Raw genomic sequence first — 21,452 nt, forward strand, 5'->3', positions numbered from 1 at the left:
AGGTTTTTTTTTTAGTAGATATCATATGGACCACATGACCACATATAGTAGTTTTAAATTTTTTATTCTATTTTTTACAATTAAAGTGTATGTGGAGAAAAAATTAATAAAGACACTATACAACCATGCAAACTAGATGGACACAAATCGTTCGTAAATCTATTTTGTATTTTTAAAGTGTACGCAGGCTCGATCTGCTCATAAGGCAGCCAAAAACATCTATTTTAGGCCACCAGTGATAAAAGCAATTGTAGAAGTATATGTACTAGAAATTTGCTTTGGTTAGTTGGTTGTGTATTTGTTTAATTAATACATATGTTGTAGGTTTGAGTCTTTCTCTCTACATTTTTTTTTATTATTTTTTATTTTCCTTTTACTTATTTTTTATTTTTATTTAGTGGAGTGGGAGAGACTTTTGTTTTCACTCATTTATTACTTTTTAGTTCAATTCCCTTTTTTACAACATATGTATTTATCTAGATAGTTACAAATTTTTTGAATATATATATATATATGTATTTACCTTATCCATAACCTACATATATACTTTTATACATTATTCATAGTTATTTGATGAAAATATTATTTGTTAGTATTATAACACATCTTATATAATATAATCTATATATATAAAGTTCACTTTACTCACTCCTGGTGCTGCCACGTCAGCATATTCATCTGTGTAATAAGTCCATATTTCCCGAGACAGTCCATTTTCATAGCCCATATTTCCCGAGACAGTCCATTTTCGTAGCCCATATTTTCCGAGACAACCCATTTTCGTAATTATTTGTTTCTTATGTCTTCAAAAGCCCATTTAAAATTTTCTCTCAGGGCCCAATATATTATTATTCGTTTACTATGTTCTCGAAATAAAACCCTTTATGCAGGAATGTCTATTCCACCGTCCGCCAATGTGCGACCTCAAGCGCCACGCCTCTTCAGCGTTCCTGACTTTCATCACTAGCGTTTTGTTTTCCTCTGAAACCGTTAATTCATTCCTTTAATGCTTTTTCTTTCAATTGAAGTCCCACTACTTTCCCTTCAATTGGTGTTACTTGAATCTATATATATAAAGTTCACTTTACTCACTCCTGGTGCTGCCACGTCAGCATATTCATCTGTGTAATAAGCCCATATTTCCCGAGACAGTCCATTTTCGTAGCCCATATTTTCCGAGACAGCCCATTTTCGTAATTATTTGTTTCTTATGTCTTCAAAAGCCCATTTAAAATTTTATCTCAGAGCCCAATATATTATTATTCATTTACTATGTTCTCGAAATAAAACCCTTTATGCAGGAATGTCTATTCCACCGTCCGCCAATGTGCGACCTCAAGCGCCACGCCTCTTCAGCGTTCCTGACTTCCATCACTATCGTTTTGTTTTCCTCTGAAACCGTTAATTCATTCCTTTAATGCTTTTTCTTTCAATTGAAGTCCCACTACTTTCCCTTCAATTAGTGTTACTTGAATTCCTATATAATGTCATCTTCTCCAATTTCATTCATCTTACAATTCCTTCACTCTCTGAAATTTGTTTTTACTATTATGGATTCCAGTGTTGTTTCATTCGCAAATCTGAAAGCCGGTCGCCTACACAAACAGATCGTAGGGAGGATGCTACGCAACGTCGAAAAGGGAGGCCAACTAATGGGAGTGGACTTCCTACCTATTGACGAAAAGGTTTTTCCCATCTCTATTAGATTTCTCAATCACTCGATTTAAACATCTTTATCTAAGAGACATAGATCCGAGTTTCTTCGTCAGAGAAGAAGACAACATGATTCCATTAGTCTCTTTTGCGATATGATGCAGGAAGATGCTGATTTTCTCTCTAGAAAGCTCTCAAGGTAACACAGTGTTACATAATACTTTTATATGTTTATTTTTTGTATATGCTTTCTTTAATAGCTTCTTGAATCATATTCAAATTTATCTTGTTTGTAGATACCAGAACCACTCATACCACAAGCTGTAGCCCGTGTAATGTCTCTTACTGATGGTCTTTCCAATGTAGAATGTTTTCATTCACAACTACTATAAGGTTTCATGTCATCTATTTTTCTTTCTGCATTCAGCAGCTGCATCGCGATTGGTAAAATAAATGAAAATTTGGAGAAGATGAACAAAGTTCATAAATCCTATTGAAAATATATTGAGGTTAACCCTTCATATTCTTTAACATCTGAGAGACTTTTACCACTAGCTAGCCTGTTTCTAGATAAGTTAAAGGGTTTACAGTTTTACACACTTCTTAGTTCTGATATTTGCATCCTAAGTGGTCTGAATAGATTTTGTCGACTTCAGAGGATCATATGAACCAATACAACTTTTGGGCTTTGCTTATTGCTGTAGTCAAATCATTTAGAGGAATTTCCTAATTGCTGCTGAGGTCTTAATGTCATATAATTTTGTAGATATCCAAGTCTACACCTTCTGATCAGTCCTGGATCAATCTCCTTGACTCAAAAAGATGTAAGTAAAATGAAGTCACTGATGTCTATAATTCTTTTGAAACAGCAGTTTCTCATTGAGCATGAATATGGTACACCGGTGAACGTTCTGGCGTCCAATTTTCTTAATTTTTCTTCCTGACAGCCGGTGCAACAATTTACAATGCAATACAACTCACAACATATTATTCATCTATCATATGTTCTTAGAGCTCATAAAATTATACTTGCCTGGTGATATTTAATGAACACAACTCTTTCTTTGTTGAATTCTGTATCATGTGATATATGGTGATTTTATCGGTTTTGAGTCTTTGTTTTCTCTCTTATTTTACGCTTTTTATTGAGTCAAAGTGTGTTTTTGTAGTCTTTTGGTTCTTTATCGACTCTTTACAGGTTTTAGGACACTTTGGAGGAAATTGGAGGAAAATTAGCTATTCTGGATACAAACAAACATATGAGATGAATGTTGGTTCACGTGAAAACCTGCCTACCAGAGGAACCCGCCTGGTTGAGAAGCAAAGTCTAACCCGGCAACTTTAACGTCAAAACCCGCCTACCAGAGGGACCTGCCTGGCTAAGCAACGATAACCCGGGAACTTTCACGTTAAAACCCGCCTATCTGAGGAACCCGCCTGGCTAAGCAACAAAGTCTAACCCGACAAGTTTCACGTCAAAACCCGCCTACCTAAGATACATGCCTGGCTGAGAAATGTCTTAACCAGGCCGTTACCTTTTTTACCTTATTTGGAGAGCTTTATAAATACCTTCTATTTGCTGGGAGAAAAACCCCAAGTTTTATTCTAAGTTTTATTCTACGCTTTCTTTCTGCTACCTGAGACTTTTTGTAAGCCACTCTTTTGGGATTCTAGAGATTGATCCTCATTGACAATTTGGAGAAGATTTCTAAACCCTTTCTTATTATTTCTGCAATTTAATCATGTTTTCTTCATCTATGATTTTTTATTTCTCTTTTGCTATGTGTGAGTAGTTCTCCAATTGGGTTTTAGGGTTCCAATTAGGAGATTCAATGAATTGATGTTTTAATTATTGTTTGGAGTTCTTAATCCTTAGGTTCTTTGATTCACATGATCTTAATGCTAAAATAGGACTGATCACCTTGTTTTAGACTCTAGGTTTTTCTATGCATCAAAAGTGTTCGATAGAATGCCTGAATGAGTGCGAATTGAGCAATGTATTTCTAGCCTGCGAAAGTTGATGTTGGGACGCATTGTGAACTTAATGAACTTGATTGTAATGCAAATTTGGCTAGGAGGTTGCAAATTAAAGTTTAGCAAACTAGTAGTCAAGTTTAGTTTCTAATGCCTTGAAAGAGGGTTAGTCTGTTATTATGTTCATGTTCTAGAACAGTTCTTAATTATTGAATTCCATATTTCATTTTCTCATTAGGCATTGATCTCTGAAATACCCTATGACCCAATGTTTTAATCTTATAAGCTAATCGATTTTATTTCTTGCATTTTTATTTACAATTCTCAAACCAAACAAATTATCTTTCGTTCGCTTTAGCTATTTACGACTCTAGCAAATCTTTAGTGTATCATTGGTCCTTGTGGATTCGACCCCGTATATACTGCCTTGCGGTTAAGTGTGTCGGGTAATTACTCGAGCAATCATCATGTTGGTTGTATGTGTTCTTCTGCTACTAAATCCATTTTTTATCCCTCCTTTTGAAAATGTGTAGTTGATTGCAGACAAAATAAAAAGGTGCAAGACAGACTCATTTGCAGGTTGAGTGCTGGTTATGTCGTTTAAAATTTTCTTGCAATGCAAAGTTTGTTTCTTTTTTCTTGTTAAAGTTGAGAAATCTATATTAAAACTTTTTGTTTCTTGCTGTTCTAACAGCCTTGAGTTTGACAATGCTGAGAGACCTGAATGCAACAATCTACTCTCAGTATATCACACTGTTTTGGGCAAGACGAAAGAGGTAAGGAAAAGGAGATAATGTCATTTACTCTTAAAGAATTGGGTTACAGAGATGTTTTCACATGTCATTTATTCCCTTGGCCACAATAACTACTCACGGAGATAATCGGTGAACACTTTTTTAATTGGTTGTAGGAAGTGGAGGAATGCAAAGATTTGAGCTGGGGTACATTTAAGCCTCTCCTTGAAGATGCTTTGATCAAACATCTTAGTCCAATCCAGGTCTGTGAAGCCAAAACCTTGAACCAATCCAATGTTTTCCTTTGAGTTTGTACCATTTTGTCTCATCAAACCGTAGAAAGAAAATTTGAGGTGTTTTTGCAGCTTCTATTAGTAAATGGTTAGAAGGGAATGTCTTATGCATAAGTTATGAAATATATGGTTTTGTATATGTTTCCGTGTCAGGCCCGCTATCAGGAGATAACAGCTGAACCAGAGTATTTGGACAAAGTATTGTCAGAAGGTGCGGACAGAGCCACAGAGTTAGGGGATGTTACAATGCGCAATGTGTACCAAGCTATGGGTTTCTACCCGAGGAGGAGATAGTGCCATTTGATATTTGTGGTCGGCCGTTTTTGAAGTAACAAGAAATGAGTAAGTTACATTTGCGAAATATTTGTTGATTCTTGAGTTTTGATCATTGTTATTTTTTGCAATTACCGTGATCTCTCAAAGTTTATCACACTCCCTATTGATCAACCTTTGCTCAAAAGTCAAAACAGATTGGTGCACTCACTATATTTTTCCTCCCTCCTTTAGTTAGTAGTATATAACTTTGCTTTTAGGCTTACAAAAAGCCTCCACCAATTAAAATTAATTGTGTTACATAATTTGTTACAGAATATAATACCAAAGAATTCGTTCATCAGTCGAGTGACCAGTTCAATTATCTAAAGTAAAGTCACAGTTATTTGCATAAACCAGAGAAAGGGCATATATTCAGATACCATTTGGTGAATAGGGTTGGATCAAACACGTCCTTCATAAAAAGTCATTATAGATCCATAGATAAACATTCTTCTATATCTAACCTCACGCAGACTGAATTACTTAACAACGAGCAGCAATTAGAAAGCAGGCGAAAATTTTATGCATAGAGTCGTAAAAAATAAACAGCAAACTAAATTATACTTACTGCAAAACCTATTTTTATAAAAAAAAATCCAACAAAACAGCATAAGCAACCAAAATCAGATACAAAAACAAACATAAAGAAGAATTTACGTAACCAATAATATACACAACAAAACCCGAAATACACCTTAATCTAACTACCGCGCGTAGCGCGGATCAATTGCTAGTTTAAATATAAAAAACAATAACTTAACAACATAATTTTGTAACGTGTGACTGTTAAAATTCCATACTAAAATGCATGAATTTAATCTTTCAGTATGAATAAATTTGTGTTTTACTATATACTATATATTATAGTTTTTTATTAGTAATCATGTTCAACTTTTTTTTATTTCATCATAATATAGATTTTGATACAGATTATAATTACGTAATATATGTTACATAGGATTCCTATTTGTACTATATTAACATATGATAGAAAAAAACAAAAATCTAATTAAAATGTAAGCGGTGTGACTACTATTAATATACATAGAGCATATCAATTTCATTTTGCTGTATAACAAAAGAAACAAAAAAAAAATGATAATCTCTTTGCTCTGTCTTTTTATCATCACCTTCACTTCGTTGATCTTTATCAGCAAGAAGATCAAACGCTCTAAATGGAACCTTCCTCCTAGCCCTCCAACGTTACCAGTTATCGGAAACTTACACCAAGTTGGAGAATTGCCTCACAAGTTATTTCAACGTCTAGCCGAAAGAACAGGACATGTTATGCTTCTTCACTTAGGGTTTGTCCCTGTAACTGTTATCTCATCGAGAGAAGCAGCTGAAGAGGTGTTACGAACTCATGACCTAGACTGTTGCAGCAGACCTAAGCTTGTTGGTCCGAGGCTAACCTCTCGGGGTTTTAAAGATGTGGCTTTTACACCATACGGTGACGAGTGGAAGGAGCGGCGCAAGTTCTTTGTGCGCGAGCTTTTAAGTTTGAAAAAGGTTCAGTCTTCCGGGTACATCAGAGAGGAAGAATGTAACTTTCTTGTCACGAAACTGTTGGAATCAGCGGTGGATCGATCTCCGGTCGATTTGAGCAAAACCCTTTTCTGGCTAACCGCGAGTATCCTGTTCAGAGTAGCTTATGGAAAAAGGTTCCACGAGTGTGAGTTTATCGATAAAGACAAGGTAGAAGAGCTTGTGTTTGAAGCCGAGAGAGCTCAGAGAAGTTTCACTTGCTCTGATTTCTTTCCTATTGCCGGACTTGGATGGCTCGTTGACTGTATTTCCGGGCAGCACAAGAGGCTCAAAGATGTTTTCGTCAAGCTCGATACTCTGTTTCAAGGTGTGATCGATGATCATTTACATCCTGGAAAAATATCAAAAGATCACAGAGATATTGTCGATGTTATGTTGGATGTGATGAATAAACAAGGCGAAAATGATTCCTTGACGCTCACGTTAGATCACATCAAGGCATTACTAACGGTAAAAAAAACACAAGATTTGTTTCAACACATTTGCATAGAAACTGAATCTGCATATTTACAATTATTTTTTTCTGCTTGCCAGAATATATTACTAGGAGGTGTAGAAACAGGAGCTATTACCATGATATGGGCAATGACGGAACTCGTTAAAACCCCGCAAGTCATGAAGAAAGTTCAAAGCGAGATCCGCGACCGTCTGGGAAACAATAAGGAGAGAATCACCGAAGAAGATCTCGACAAAGTTCCTTTCTTGAACATGGTGATCAAGGAAACATTCAGATTACACCCAGCTGCTCCTCTTCTGCTCCCAAGGGAAACAATGGCTCACATCAAGGTCCAAGGTTATGATATTCCTCCAAAGAGACAGATCTTGGTGAACGCTTGGGCGATAGGAAGAGATCCGAAATACTGGACAAACCCGGAAGAGTTTAACCCCGAGAGGTTTATGGATAGCCCTGTGGATTATAAAGGAAGACATTTCGAACTCTTACCGTTTGGGTCTGGTCGAAGGATATGTCCCGGTATAGCAATGGGGATAGCTACTGTGGAATTGGGACTCTTGAACTTACTTTACTACTTCGATTGGAGAACACCTGATGGTATGACACATAAAGACATCGATAAAGAAGAAGCTGGTACCCTTACAGTCGTCAAGAAAGTACCTCTCAAGCTCGTTCCTGTTCGGGTTAAGTGATTGCACCAATCTCCAGTTCTAGACTTTGTACTAAGTTTTGAATAAACTTCCTCTGTACGTTCTTTAATATAAACCGAAACGTATGCGAAGTACTTGTAAGATGATATTGTGAACCTGGTTTGCTATGAATAAAAAAGTTACATCGCAAAGGAAAGATTCGATAAATCTGTGCTTAGACTCATGATGGCTCTTTATAATACTCTCTTTCTTATATTTCAAAACGGTTTAGACAATTCTAAAGAATAATTCGATAAGCCTTGTGGAAACTGTGAGAGGTGAAACAACAAAAAGAGAGATATGTAACCAAAGGTTCGAGACATCTTATGAGAACATTGATCTTGGAGCACTACGCTTTTGTGATTTTAGTGCTCCGGGTCAATGCTAATGCCATCGACTCTATAATTCTCCGGCCACAAAGAGAAACTGAAAGAGGGAGAGACTGAGAGAGGAAGAGAAGAAAACTTTGTCCTCATTTTTTGAAATCTTAAGGAACCCATCATCGATTCAATAGATAAGTTGAATTGTGGACAGAGAAGGAGGGCTTACAATGCTCAAAACCATTTTTCAATCCACCTCCGCCGTCGATACACTAGAGCGGCTAACGCGCCTCACAAAATAAATTGATCAGCAAATTTTATCAAGATCTAAAGCAAAATTGCAAAATAAACTATCATTATTATTTTTAATTATTACATACTTCATTTATTTTTAAAGTCTACCAATTTAATCTTTAGTTTCACAACTAATTTTTTTTAGAATTTCATTGATAAAATAGAGCGGTTGAAGCAGCGTCACAAATAATAAATGATCAGTAAACACTACAAAAAAATACTTTGGAATACATCGATTAATCAATGTCACTATCTAAACCGACGTAAATTTGCTTTAAAACATGGAATTGCCGACTGAAATTTCAGTAGAAACGTATTTCACTTTTTATGTTTTCTCCTTTGTTGATTTCTTTTTCATTTATTTATTTATTTGCAATCTTTTCCTTTATAACAGGAAAGTTAATTAAAAAAAAGGTATATACATAGCTTATATAAAAGATGAGTTTTTAAGTTTTGTGTCACATAAAAACAGTCGCTAAACTTAGGGGGTGTTATTGGATGGAGGTTTTTAATGGATTTGAATTATTAGTGGATTTTAAAGTTCAATGGATTTCTAATGCATTAGACGAGGATTTGATGTTATTATAAGTGGATTTGAAAAACATAACTATGGATTTGAAAGTCATTTACTAGTGGACTTTTTTTTTTGAAGGTAAATAAAAAATATTACTTATCCATGTATATAAACTTATTACGATAAAACTTTAAAATACATAGATTCGGTCAAACCAATTTACAATCTATACCTTACTTAGATACCCTAGTGCATAGCATAATCTGCGGATGGTTCTTAAAATGTTACGTTACCTTATCAAAAACATGTCTTTCCATATATTAGCTAGTAATGATAATGTTTTAATTTGGTTTTAATAATTTTACGCTACTCACGGTTACTTTTTGTGTTTTAAATAATTTTGCAACTGCTAAAATATAAAATTAAACTAATAAAATTATTAAAACCTTACATTAAAAAGTAAATTCATAATAAAATAAATACTTAAACTGCATAAATCATTATTCTCACTTCTAGCTTTCATTACTAGCTAGTTGCATCCCTCCACATTTGCTGAGCCATTGCTTCTCTCCATATATTAGCACTTTCTCTTTCTTGATCTTTTGTCTCAAAAACTTTTTCATTATTTTGAGAACCATCTAACAGAGTGTTGTCTTCCATGTTTTCTTCATCAATAACTTCAAATTCTTCTTCAAGTACAGGAAATTCATCTGACCGACAATGCTTGCGCAGAAAATTGTGTAAGGCTGCACAGGCCAACACTAATTATGTCTGTGTTTTATAAGAAAACGGAGGAGCAGTTTTAAATATAGTAAACCGTGATTTGAAAACTCCAAAAATTCGTTCAATCACGTTTCGTAAAGATGAATGACGATGATTAAACAATTCATGAGGAGTTTCCGGATCGCAACCTTGGCCAGTAAAATCTTGGAGGTGATACTTAATAGCTCGAAAAGGAGCCAAAAATTTACGTCTATTCGCAAATCCACAATCAGCTAAGTAAAATTTTCCTGGGAGAAAATTTATAACATGTAATTATTATTATCATATGATACATAAAATTATTAGTTTATCATAAAATATAAGAATTACCTTGTGGAACCACAAATCTATTAGTCCTTCTTGTTAAAGCATCATATAATACTTTTGAATCGTGTGCTGAACCTTCCCATCCACTGAGAACGTATATGAATTCCATATCAAAGTTGCAAACAGCCAATACATTCTGCGATATTACTCCTTTTCGATTACGGTAGCTTGGAGCGATACTGTTAGATACCATAGCAGGTATGTGTGTACCATCAGTTGCTCCCAAACAATTCTAAAAGAAAAAATAGGACTGAGATATTAGTTTTAAATAACACAATAGTAAACAAAAAAGAAAGAATTATAGACTACATATACATACCTTGAAATAAGGATAAAATCTTGTACTCTCTCTTATTTTTGCGCTACCATAAGGTTAGGCTTGGCCATCAAACTCGGAGCAATTGTATCTTCTTACCCTGCCAAGTAAAATGAGCTGGTATCTCTGAATAAAGATACTGATTTTCAGAAGCATTGACAGTATTCAAGTAGAACCATGCTGTCATTTGTGAATCTTCATTAACAGACTTTTCCAATACTTCGTCTATGTCAGCATCCCTCTTAAAATAACATGGTTTTTTCCCTTCTACGTGGAATGAAAGTCTTTGAACTGGAGTTGTCCTGAACTGGATTGGGAACTTGAAGATTCGCCAAATAGCTTCAGATGCCGAAATATACCTATGAAAATATTAATGATATTAATATTGATAAATTTCTATGGTTTTAGTGATATTCAATTAAATATTTAATTGAATATACCTATGATAAATATTTACTACTGATATACCTATGATAAATTTCTTTAAAAAATGGAAATTAAATATTCAATTCATTGAATACCTGTAGTCAAAGTAGTCTTTAATTTCATTTTTCTTCTTCTGGGTATTCGTGGATTTAGCTTGATGGTCCGTAGAGCATGATGCAGTTTTATTGACTGGTTCCACAACCACAGCTACACGATCAGGCCCTTGCTAATGTACTTAAACAAATATTTGATAGAGCCTGTCTGGTTGCACCATTCCACATTGATGTGAGCACGGTATCTTAGACACAACTTCTCATTATAGGGAACCACATATCTGTTATCACACTTGAAACCACCCTTTTCAACAAAATCTGTTCCACGTCGTCTCCTATATATTGGATAACCATCTTTTCCAACTTTTGTAATCTCTGCATATGCTTTTGGATACATTTTTGAACATTTACCATCAACCATACATGGTGAATTCTGGTTTGCAGCTCCACAAGGCCCATGAATCATGGAATCTTTAATGATTTCATATAGCTCAGGCTTTGTATCTTTGTCTGGAATTTCTGCACAAATCATCTTGTTGATATCATCAGCCGTAGGTAGTTTACTTTTTTGTCCATAAACAAAAGTATATGAGCATGCGACAACCCTCTTTTCTGGAATTCCACCGTATACATAGCTGTCCCAAATCAAGAGAATTAGTTAGATGTCAAACTATTAACATAAGCTTGAAAATAGACTACGCTAATTGGGGTCCGAAAATTACCTGCCACAGTTTTCCCAAGTAGATTTTTTTTTGTCAAATCAAACATCAAAGAATCAAGCTTGATCTTAAATATTCGGGATATTATGTCAGGTCTATCGTTTGCTGTGAGGCCATGTGCTTTTACATATCTTGTAATCTATGGTCACTTTGGATTACATGTAAATGTAATAAAGAGGTCAGGGAAGCCATAATGTTTGCATATAGCCATAGCATCATAGTAGCTTTGAACCATATATCTAGGACCCCCAGTGAAAGAAGTCGGAATTGAGATAGGATTCCCTTGCTCACCCATGTCTTTGACTCCTGAATCAGCTGCTTCTTTTACAGCTGTGTAATTCTGACATCTTAGCTTAGATTGATTGACCTTAATATATTTCAATCTGTTTGACTCTATTGTTGAGTAGGCATCAACCAAATACTGTTGGAACAATCTCCTAGATAATAATAGTGTATGAGACTCAGAAGCTCTCTCTTGAATCCGGTATGCAAACCATTGTCTCATACTAATACATTTTATCTTCTTAGTCTTGGTTTTGTCTGTGTATCCCTTTTGAATTACCGGTCTGAACCCATCTTCCCCATAAATATGAATCAAAGGATACTGCAATGCCAAATAGGAAGGATGAATTTCACTAATTCTCTGTAACAGCCCTGTGCTTTTCTTCCCAAGAATAATATCACGCTCTGGCATTTCCTTAACAAAATCTCCCGGTATAAGCGCAGCTATCTCTGATACTGTAGGATTTGTGTAATTTCGGCCATCCAACCCAACACGATAACTAACTATCCTCATATGGAAAGTTTTATCGGCATCACTTGCAAATCTATCTCTAGCTGCCCTAAAATGTGCTACGTAAGGGTTAACTGCATCCAACATCTTGATTAATGGCTCAATTATATCCTTCCTCAAGTTTTTTTTACCACCAGTTGTACTATTGTTCCTTGATTTGCTGCATGTAAGGATAACATTGTTAAAAGTGATCAAACAAATTGTTGAAATTTATTTTAAACGAAAGAATAAATTTAAACAAACCTCAAAACTGTTTCTCTATTTGTAACTTTGTTTTCTGTATCAACAATGTATAGCTGAGAGAACTTTGCATAATCATTCTCTTTTGGCTTCATACTACCAATAAGATGATAATTCGCTCCTTGAAGCTGGAACATGTTTGGTCCCTTTCCTTGATGTACAGTTCTATCTACTTTTCCTCCTAGAGAAGTCATTGCAAAAACCATTGCATAACCTCTAACATTGTTTTGGAAATGCCTGCTTAATCTATCAGTACCAGTAAGAAGTCTATTAATGAGATCAGGAGATTTCTTGAAAAGGGGCAGTTTGACTGTTCCTTGTAGACAACAGAGAGAGAATTTAGGATTATTGGTATTCCTCCTCTTGTTAAGCCTCTCATCGTACCACAATATTGCACCACAATACTGACATGTATAGTCTGGGTCACCATGATCTAAGTATTCTGCATAAATGTTTACTTTTAATTAGAACGGATAATTTTAAGAGCTCCAACCTTATTAGTTATCAATAATGAATCTGTTTACCTGTTTTCGTTTTTTTTTTGGATTCATTCTTCCTTTGGTCGTAGATGGTGTCCGTTCTGTAATTGACTCCTCCATTTCACATGTCTCAAAAAGTTCATCATCATGAGAGATGTACTCATTGGTGATGTCTTCATCGCTGCTTGTAAAATAATAAGACTGCTCCTCATCATAAACAGATTCTTCTGCATTCATGTGTTTAAATGATCAATAAAGAAACAACCATATTAGGACTGTTGTTTTGTTACGATAGTAGCAACTATACCATCATCTGAGATACTCCAAATAGTCTCATTAAATTCCTCTTCTAAATTTCTTGGTTGCATATTGGCAGTATCATTTGTTGATTGATATAATACATTGTCTGACCGATCAAACATATATGCTGAATGATCATCAATATCTGCATAATTGCGAATATTAGTACCAAAACTTTAAAACAGAATAGTCTATAACCAAGTAAATTGTATTGCTGAGTTATACTCACAATTCGATTTATTCTTGACAGACGTTTGTTCTTTGGTTTGAACTTTATCTCTTCTAAAAGAAGCTAGTCTGTTTTTGGCTCTTTCAAACACGACACCAGAAGACTGAGTATAGGGACCGGTCCTAATATTACTATTAGAAGTAGATCCAGGATAGAAATTCTCTTTGTCTGTGAAAATCCCTATACAACAGTCCAAATTGTATATTATTGAATTTGATAAAGTTTTAGTTTTTTGAAAATGAAGGATTGAAACTAATGTAATTATATCTTACCAGATTGTTGACCAAAAGTGTGGGATGAAGATTGCTGTTGAGTTGGTGGTGTATTAATATCCGAAGGGCTTTGTATTGGTAAGTTTGTAATATCTCTGAAAACTCGTTTAAAAACAGAGTTTACTGAAATAGTAGAACTCCCGGTACTTTGATTCCTGTTGGAGAGTTCACTGGATTGAGTGTTTGTTGGCAACAGTCTATTCCTCTTTGGGGTGTGTTGACTGTGTTGATCAATGTGGAATGGTTGCTCATGTCTCTTTTTCATATCTTAAAACTTTGATTGTAAGTTATTCTGCTAAAGTTGCAGAATAATTTGTCCTCGTGATTGACTTTATGCATAAATACATAATAGGTAAAATTAAGTTTAAGAATCATTTTCAATCAAGTTAAGATCTTCTAATAATAGTTAGCATAAATCTAGGACTTCGGATACCCAATAGGGGTCATATAGAGTTGGTTAAATATAGAAGGGTTTATATAGGAAGGGTTATCTTTTAATCATTATTATAATAGGGAGGTGAATATGTTCTTTTTAAATCTTTATTGATTAGTATGGTTTTAAATTTAAAAACCAAATTTTCCAACTGATTTGTTCTATTTTTCAAGAATTGGTGGCGTGAAGATTCTCTATGATTTTTCTCCTCATAAGGTAACTCACTAATCCCTACTATTTATTATTTAAATAGGCTCATTTTAAACTCATTAAATATGTTTTTTTAGTTATAACAGAACCTTTCGTATTTTCCGAAAATCGCAAGAAAATAGAAAGAAGTAAACATGAGTAAACATTGTTAATTCAGTAAAATGTGTAATTTTAAAAATGTTAATATACTTCGATCCTTTCACTTAGTTAATGGTGACTGGTAAATTTTAAAAGGGTTCGTTTTTTATAAAACAAACCCTTAATTGTACGACATGATATATCCCTTTTATAGTAAATAATAAACTATGAAACTTAGGTAATCTGGATATATAATTAGTGTAGATGTATCATATCACGAAGCTTTTTTATTTCATTTTGCAAAATATTTTAAAATAATCTGAAAACAAAACAAATCCAAAATAAAGATAACTGAAGTTCAAAGGAAATAAAAGTTGAAAAGCAATAGATATTCCTAAAAAGCATTCGTGAACACAGCAATAAAAGTGTCTTTTAGCCACTGGCTACATTTGCATATTCAAGAGCACCTTGGATAGACCCAATACACATCTTCTTCGTAGTAGAGGAATGATCAGAATTATCACCAGAGACATCCTCTTTCCTTTTGGAAGATGGAGTAGTGGTAGGTGTTGATAATGCATCAATATGTTCAGCACTGTTGGTTAGCATTAGTGTGTCCTACGAAAATATTTAACAGTGTTAACTTACATATCAAAACACTTTCAAACTTATAAAAAGTAGAAATTATAAAGCATTTTCGAATTTATGATACCTGATCCAAACTCACAATGGTTGATAAATCATCGGCACCCTGAGATGGCTCGATGGAGTCAGCTTCCTCGGGTCCCAGACCAACATATGCATGAGAAACCTTGTACACATCACTTTCCTCTCTGATGTTATTTTTCGCAATAGTGACTACAAATTGGTAACTCTTGCCAACCAAATCCTTCAATCCTTGAGGGATGTTAGTTGGATCTTGTATCTACACATGAAAAAAAGAATTAGATTGTATAATTTAGTTTTCTCTATACCTAACTACATAAGATGATATACTATACCTCATCTAAATGACCCTCAAGTAACTCAAAAGAAGATTTATTGATTAGCATTTTAGCTTCTTTCTCAAAGAGCACACACTTGATCTGAGCAGTTGAATCCATTACACAGACAATCAACCTAAACCAATAAGTCACCAAAATAGCAAGATGGATTAGATGAGAAAAACGTTAGTAAACTAATAATTAAATTGCAGTTTGTTTACCTTGGTTCAACTTTAGTAATATTTTCATTACAGGTAGAGCAGTTAAACAATGTTTTCCTGTCTTTTTTAACAACCTCATTCTCAACTTTAGGTACCTTGTACACTGTTGTATTACACTTAAGGCAGACAAAATAATACCAAGCAAACTCTGTATCGATCGCATAGATTGAGCAGAAAATTCTGAATTTTCCTTCCTACAAAATGCATATGAGTTTAAACAGTTAATAAATGTGAAAGTCGTAGAATCTTTATATTTTCTATAATTTCAAAATATTACTATCTACCTCATTGTACTCAATGATTTTGGGGATGGTCTTTTTCTCGAAGTGTCTAGAGAAGTCAGTCTTCCGCTGAACAGCTTATATCTTCTTAGGAACAGCTTGTTTGATAGTCAAGGCAAGGCCATCTTCCGGAAGACTGGTAATAAAAATAAATATATTAAAACCACAAACTAACCTAAAACGTATAAACTTTAGGTAATTCAAATGGTAAAAGATGATTACTTACTTTTCACGAAACTCGACAATTTCAGGCAAGGCTGGATTAATTTCCAATAATGACATATCATAAGCGTTTGACACTGATCTTTGTCCTAAGTTTGAAAATTTTCTTAGCATGTGACTTAAAATTTACTTAAAATGTATTGAAAACACAAATAAACTATTTACCTTTGAAAGAATTAATCTTAGTAAAGCGCAAAAGACAAATCACCATATTCGGTCTATTATTTGCGCAAGCTGCTAGGATTCTGTCAGCAAGAACACCCCAAAGTGTACATGATAGACGCGCATCACTACATATATTAGAGTAAACTTTTAATTGAAGAACAATAAATGGTATGAGAGGTTATAGGAAAATATTGTGGTTATAGTTTTGTAAAATTACCTTATGTCCCTGAGTTCAATGTCAACTTTCTGTTTATCCTTGTTGTCGACTTGGTAGACCTTCAGTTCGCCGACATTGACAACTTGACCAACTATGTCTGTAGAATTGCTATGTGAATTAATAGTGTGTATGATATACAATATCTATATTAGTTTTTCAAAAGGAAACAAACTTACCAACTAAAATGTTCTCATTCAATCCAGCTTCGTCAATAACATCTCCAAAATTGACCAATTTCAGGAACATGTCATTAGTCAACGACGGACATGGCACGATGGAGGTGGTGTTGATGAGAGCCATACGGTAAACATGGTTCGTAACTCTGAATTTTCACACTGATTTAGTCAGTGAAAAAGTATCAATGATTACCCAGTTTCCAGTGATGATCATCTTCTGTAGTTTTTCCCATTGTGGTTTCTTTAGCGTTGCATGAATGAGTGTACCCTTGTTTTAGAAGAAAGATTAGTAAATTAGAATACGATAAAGAGGTATAAATTTAAAAATTTCAAAAATGCAGGAAAGTTGAGTAATCTTACAGAAATATCAGCTAAGACCATTTCTATCGTCTCTCCAGTAAAGACGGTATATTGTTTCCAAGAATGAATGATCTTAACTTGAATTCTCCAGCCTGTTTTGAATGGTTTGACCCCTAGTAAATTTGTGAAAGCAGAAACATCTTGGGCAGCCATTGGAGAAGGTTTGGTGGGAGTGTGAGGAATGAAGCTTTAAGGTATGGTGATTTGACCTTTGAATAATACAGCTATATTTATAGGAAGACTTGACTGCTGTATATTTTTGGGCATATTCTCAAAATATTCTCGATATATAAATTTGCCATAAAGTTAGTGATATGGTTCGTGATTGTAATCTTATAATGTTTATGGTAGTTTTCCAAATATGTAACGAAGATTGTTATATTTTGAGAATTTTGAGAATATTGTTTAGATATTAGAAGGCTGATTTCTCGTGCGATCGCTAAGTATATTGATGTGATTGATATTGTTAGACATGTAAATATAGGGATTGATATTATTTTCCAAATTTGCAAATATGTTTATCGTATATTGAACAGATTGTATTGCGAGATTTGTGGATTATTAGTATTATTAGAGATCGACAAAATTTGTTTTTTGCGGATCTCTTGTGGTTGTTATATGTTTTTTTCGTTAAATTCTTATAGCCCATTTTTGAAGCCCAGAATAATTTTTAAAGATCCGATTTTGACCTGGTTTTTTAATTTCGGGTTTGTTTTGAAGTGTAACCCGATTGAAGTTACTCTAAAGTCATATTTGTCCTTCACCGTATTGATTTCTTTTGTTGGCGTCAGGGGTAGTTTTGTCTGATGCAATAGTTGTACTTCTCTTTTACTATAATAGGGATTAAGCTCAAGATATTTAAAATTTTGATATGATCAATTCAATTTTTTTTAAGTAGTGTTTAGTTTTAATTAAATAAAAATCAAAATGAAATTCAGTGTTTTTTCATTTGTTTTTGTCAATATTTTCCTTCATAAGCTGCAAATTCTCGAGCTTCATACTTCTTCAGCTTAAGCTCTTCTAACTTTATGGCTTCGTACTTCACGACTCTTATTTATTTGAATTGAAAGAACAAAGAGAGAGATTTCATATATATCACAGCAGAGGAGAGAGGATCAAGGATCAGGCCAAGAGAAGTTTCGAGAGACTAGGAATCAACAAGCTAGATATCTTCTTGTCCGCTTCTGTGATCGATCTTCCTGTAATGAAAGGATGGTTCAAGAGCTCAGCTGCGGTGGGCCTACGTGGATGAATTTCAAAGCACCGCCACACAAAATCTCTATCCTCCGGAGAGATATCTTGATCACGCAAATTCATCATACGAGCCGCACGTCGGACCAAAGACTCAAGTATCGTCTGTGATCTCATGCGAGAACCGTAGATCATCTTATTGAGATTACCTTGGGAGGCGTACTCCATAAAGATCGAGTACCATTCGGAGGGTTTGGTTTGGAAGTGAAAGAGTGTTTGCGGCGTTGACGATGCGAGGATGATCGCGGAAACGATGCATGATCCTGAGCTCCTTGTCGAGAATGTTTCTGAGATGCATAGGCGATGACTTCTTCGCCCAAAGTCTGGAGTTGGAGTCCTTCTCAAGAGAGACACAACCGAAGCTTCCTCTGCCAAGAAGAGATTGTTGTCAGCGAAGACTTGTCCACAGTCCAATCATCATCTCTGCAAATTTTCACAGTTGAAACATAGCTTGCTCTGCTGCTCTGCTGCTTCTAGTGATACTTGAAACATAGCTTCCTCTGCATCTAAAGACATGCACTTGGTTTCCATGACAACAATGATGACTACGACAACAACGACACGAAAACGACAATGACAACGACAACGACAACGACAACGACGACGACGACGATGACAACGACAACGACAACTGTAACGACAACGACAACAACAACGATGATGACGATGTCATCGTATGCTATTGATTTCATCGGGAGATATCTTATGAGAAGAGAGATGAAATACTTAAAAATTGTTAGGATTGTCTTGGTTCATGTTTTGGATGTAAAATACATTAAAATCTAAAGTGAAACAAAATCCATTGGAAATAGAATAACAACGATTTTACAAGTGCTTTAAAATCATCCAACAAATGTTAAATCCAATAACAGCAGATTTTATTGTATTTTCTAAAATACCTAATTGAATAACGCTGAATTTTGAAATACACTTAATTCTATTAAAATCCAAAATTGAATAACACCCCCTTACTTAAACTGACTCAAATATTTGACGTTAAAAGTAAACATCATTTGTTAAACTGATACTAACACAATTAATGTCATACATTAGTACGACCGTTTTTCAAATGATGTTATTTGGTTTATGTCGGTGTTAAAGGTCAATAACAACCGACGTTAATCGACACATTTTTTTGTAGTAAAATTTAAGATGATATATAAAATTGATAATGATCTAAAAAAGATTGCAAAATAAACATTAATTATTTTCTTTTATTACATCTTCATTTATTTTTACAACCTATCAATTCAATCTTCCGTTTTGTAATTAAAATTTCTAGAATATCAGTGATAAAATAGAGCGATTGACGCAACGCCACAAAATAAATTGATCAGCAAACACTACAAAAACACATTAGAATACACTGATTAATCAACGTCACAATCTAAACCGACATAAGTTTTTAAAAAAAAAGGAATTTACCGTCGGTTTACAAACCGACTGAAATTTATTAAAGACGTATTTAACTTTGGGAAATTCTCAAAAATAGCACTAATTTAAGTTTTTGTTCCAAAATTAGCACAAACTCTCAAATATTCCAAATTTAGCACAGCTTCATTTTTGGAAGAAATAATTTAAATAAATAAAAATCATCATCTCTTCTACATAAAACCTAAAAAGCTCATTCACTTCTACGCTTCTTCTCTCTCGTTGCTTCTTCAATCATCATCTTTTCTACATAAAATCTGAAAAGCTCATTCATCTTCTATGCTTATTCTCTCTTGATGCAACGCTTCTTCAGTTTCATGGTTTTTGAGCATATGACCGGGCCAAATTTGAGTTTTTGATGTTGTGTTGGCACGTATTCAAAAAATCAGGTTCAATTCGGTTTCGCATCGCTGACTATCAGATGGCTCGAGCCTCCCAGTCTGTGTTGAAAAGGGTATCCGAATTTGCTGGTTATCCTTTGTCGGATGTGAAATCGGATATTCAGATTGTGGCTGATGTCACTCAGTTTGGATTTGTGCTGCGGAATATGCTGCTTCCTAAGAACATCACTCTCTACTGATGGATGGAAGTGTCCCAAAGCTATTCAAAAAGGTAAAAAATTTCTCAATTTCTATCAATTTTACTTTGTGAGGTTTGTGTCTCTTAAATTTTGAAATTTTAGTTATAGTTCCTTGATTTATGGCTCAATACTCTTAAGGCTGGTCTTGATTTTTTTATATTTAGGAGTTTTGTTCACTGATCCTGGTTTTGCTATGTTAAGGATGACGTATTTGCAGTAGATCCTTATAATCAAAAAGAGATTTTAGATTAGTAGAGATAGTCAAATTCCAGCAACCGTTGCATTATTTAATTCTCATGTGTTCACTCGTACATTTAATCTTATGTTTGTTACTTGTTAGTTTTCTTTTACACATAATGTTTGAATTAGTAAAATGGAGGTTCTAATATTGACGAGTATTACATGATGCATATGTGTTTGCTTATATAAATAGATGAGGTTTTAACGTGGTATTGTTCTTTTTTACTATAGCTAAAGTTCAGGATCAACATCAATTGTGATGGTTTGAGGATTGAATCTTGGAGGTTTGATTTTGGTTTAATGGTAACTACGAATCTGTGGGATTTGAACTGTGTGTACCAGGAGGTTCATCGGAAGGATCAACAGTTGATGTTGCAGCAAAACAGTGTATGATGTCACATAGTAATGATATTGGTGGAAGTGTGAGACACCAAGCTTCGTTTTGTGGTGTTGTTGGTCTTAAGCCTACTTATGGGTGTCTAGGTTTGGTCTTATGGCTTATGCTTCTTCATTGGATATGATTGGGTGTTTTGAGTCTCTATGATTATTGATATTAGGATGACCTTCATGAAAATACTTAGGAATGACTTTTAGCAATTTAGGAAGGATTCAATAATACTTAGGAATGACTTTTAGCAATTTAGGATGACCTTCATGGATAAATCTCATAATGGTTGTAGAAAATAAATGAAGGATTCAGTTATATTCAGGAATGATTCAATAATATTAGCCCATATGTTTGTCAAGTAGAATGTTTTCACAATTTTTACATTTGGGAAAGATACTTTAATGTTTACGTTTCTTGTATATAGATATTTAATGTTATATTTACATCGAATGAAAAACTTGGCTTATTATTAGTTAAAGGAACGCAAGTTGAGTTCTTATAAGCGGTTATGGCCT

General features: G+C 34.3%; 4 protein-coding genes, 1 long non-coding RNA gene and 1 pseudogene across 6 annotated transcripts; 3 read left to right on the forward strand and 3 right to left on the reverse strand.

Annotated features, from left to right (window-relative positions):
• The first annotated feature begins 1,988 nt into the window (after window positions 1-1,988).
• Window positions 1,989-5,081, forward strand: LOC147931040 (tryptophan--tRNA ligase, chloroplastic/mitochondrial-like; annotated as a pseudogene). The gene is made up of 5 exons (XR_015575206.1): window positions 1,989-2,015; window positions 4,161-4,222; window positions 4,322-4,403; window positions 4,538-4,624; window positions 4,808-5,081. The product of XR_015575206.1 is annotated as a tryptophan--tRNA ligase, chloroplastic/mitochondrial-like (transcript).
• Window positions 5,082-6,058: 977 nt separating this feature from the next.
• Window positions 6,059-7,814, forward strand: LOC104732570 (cytochrome P450 71B17-like). Its single transcript, XM_019233428.2, has 2 exons — window positions 6,059-6,964; window positions 7,049-7,814. The coding sequence occupies exons 1-2, from the start codon at window positions 6,065-6,067 to the stop codon at window positions 7,658-7,660; spliced, it is 1,512 nt and encodes a 503-aa protein (XP_019088973.2). The 5' UTR covers window positions 6,059-6,064; the 3' UTR covers window positions 7,661-7,814.
• A 2,446-nt stretch (window positions 7,815-10,260) lies between these two features.
• Window positions 10,261-13,966, reverse strand: LOC109127989 (uncharacterized). The gene is made up of 9 exons (XM_087477151.1): window positions 13,702-13,966; window positions 13,430-13,609; window positions 13,208-13,345; window positions 12,946-13,127; window positions 12,425-12,825; window positions 11,538-12,341; window positions 10,944-11,304; window positions 10,712-10,842; window positions 10,261-10,549 (listed from the first exon to the last, which is right to left on the reverse strand). Exons 1-9 carry the CDS (start codon window positions 13,964-13,966, stop codon window positions 10,261-10,263), a joined length of 2,751 nt encoding a protein of 916 aa, XP_087333277.1.
• An 888-nt stretch (window positions 13,967-14,854) lies between these two features.
• On the reverse strand, window positions 14,855-16,811 carry LOC147931041 (uncharacterized). The gene is made up of 8 exons (XM_087477152.1): window positions 16,688-16,811; window positions 16,512-16,608; window positions 16,295-16,419; window positions 16,134-16,218; window positions 15,722-15,820; window positions 15,424-15,541; window positions 15,135-15,347; window positions 14,855-15,040 (listed from the first exon to the last, which is right to left on the reverse strand). Exons 1-8 carry the CDS (start codon window positions 16,809-16,811, stop codon window positions 14,855-14,857), a joined length of 1,047 nt encoding a protein of 348 aa, XP_087333278.1.
• A 1,358-nt stretch (window positions 16,812-18,169) lies between these two features.
• Window positions 18,170-18,990, reverse strand: LOC147931042 (uncharacterized). The gene is made up of 3 exons (XM_087477153.1): window positions 18,848-18,990; window positions 18,480-18,666; window positions 18,170-18,403 (listed from the first exon to the last, which is right to left on the reverse strand). Exons 1-3 carry the CDS (start codon window positions 18,988-18,990, stop codon window positions 18,170-18,172), a joined length of 564 nt encoding a protein of 187 aa, XP_087333279.1.
• Window positions 18,991-19,904: 914 nt separating this feature from the next.
• On the forward strand, window positions 19,905-21,439 carry LOC104732571 (uncharacterized). The gene is made up of 2 exons (XR_758897.2): window positions 19,905-20,341; window positions 20,781-21,439. It is a non-coding gene; the product is annotated as an uncharacterized LOC104732571 (long non-coding RNA).
• The last annotated feature ends 13 nt before the right edge of the window (window positions 21,440-21,452 follow it).

The sequence above is a fragment of the Camelina sativa genome, chromosome 12 (genome assembly GCF_030686135.1).
Source record: "Camelina sativa cultivar CO46 ecotype springtype chromosome 12, ASM3068613v1".
NCBI classification, from domain to species: domain Eukaryota; kingdom Viridiplantae; phylum Streptophyta; class Magnoliopsida; order Brassicales; family Brassicaceae; genus Camelina; species Camelina sativa.

Excerpts from the sequence above, each read along its gene's own strand:
- LOC104732570 (XM_019233428.2), top strand. The coding sequence starts at position 6,065 with ATGATAATCTCTTTGCTCTGTCTTTTTATCATCACCTTCACTTCGTTG. Across the intron at positions 6,965-7,048 it reads ACATCAAGGCATTACTAACG|AATATATTACTAGGAGGTGT; the intron begins GTAAAAAAAACA and ends TCTGCTTGCCAG.
- LOC109127989 (XM_087477151.1), bottom strand. The coding sequence starts at position 13,966 with ATGAAAAAGAGACATGAGCAACCATTCCACATTGATCAACACAGTCAA. Across the intron at positions 12,826-12,945 it reads CAAAAAAAAAACGAAAACAG|TATTGTGGTGCAATATTGTG; the intron begins GTAAACAGATTC and ends TATACATGTCAG. Across the intron at positions 12,342-12,424 it reads AATAGAGAAACAGTTTTGAG|CAAATCAAGGAACAATAGTA; the intron begins GTTTGTTTAAAT and ends CCTTACATGCAG.
- LOC147931041 (XM_087477152.1), bottom strand. The coding sequence starts at position 16,811 with ATGGCTCTCATCAACACCACCTCCATCGTGCCATGTCCGTCGTTGACT. Across the intron at positions 16,420-16,511 it reads ATTGAACTCAGGGACATAAG|TGATGCGCGTCTATCATGTA; the intron begins GTAATTTTACAA and ends TAATATATGTAG. Across the intron at positions 15,542-15,721 it reads GTAATACAACAGTGTACAAG|GTTGATTGTCTGTGTAATGG; the intron begins GTACCTAAAGTT and ends TTATTGGTTTAG.
- LOC147931042 (XM_087477153.1), bottom strand. The coding sequence starts at position 18,990 with ATGAAATCAATAGCATACGATGACATCGTCATCATCGTTGTTGTTGTC. Across the intron at positions 18,667-18,847 it reads GTTTTCGTGTCGTTGTTGTC|AGGAAGCTTCGGTTGTGTCT; the intron begins GTAGTCATCATT and ends TCTTCTTGGCAG. Across the intron at positions 18,404-18,479 it reads CAAACCAAACCCTCCGAATG|ACGATACTTGAGTCTTTGGT; the intron begins GTACTCGATCTT and ends ATGAGATCACAG.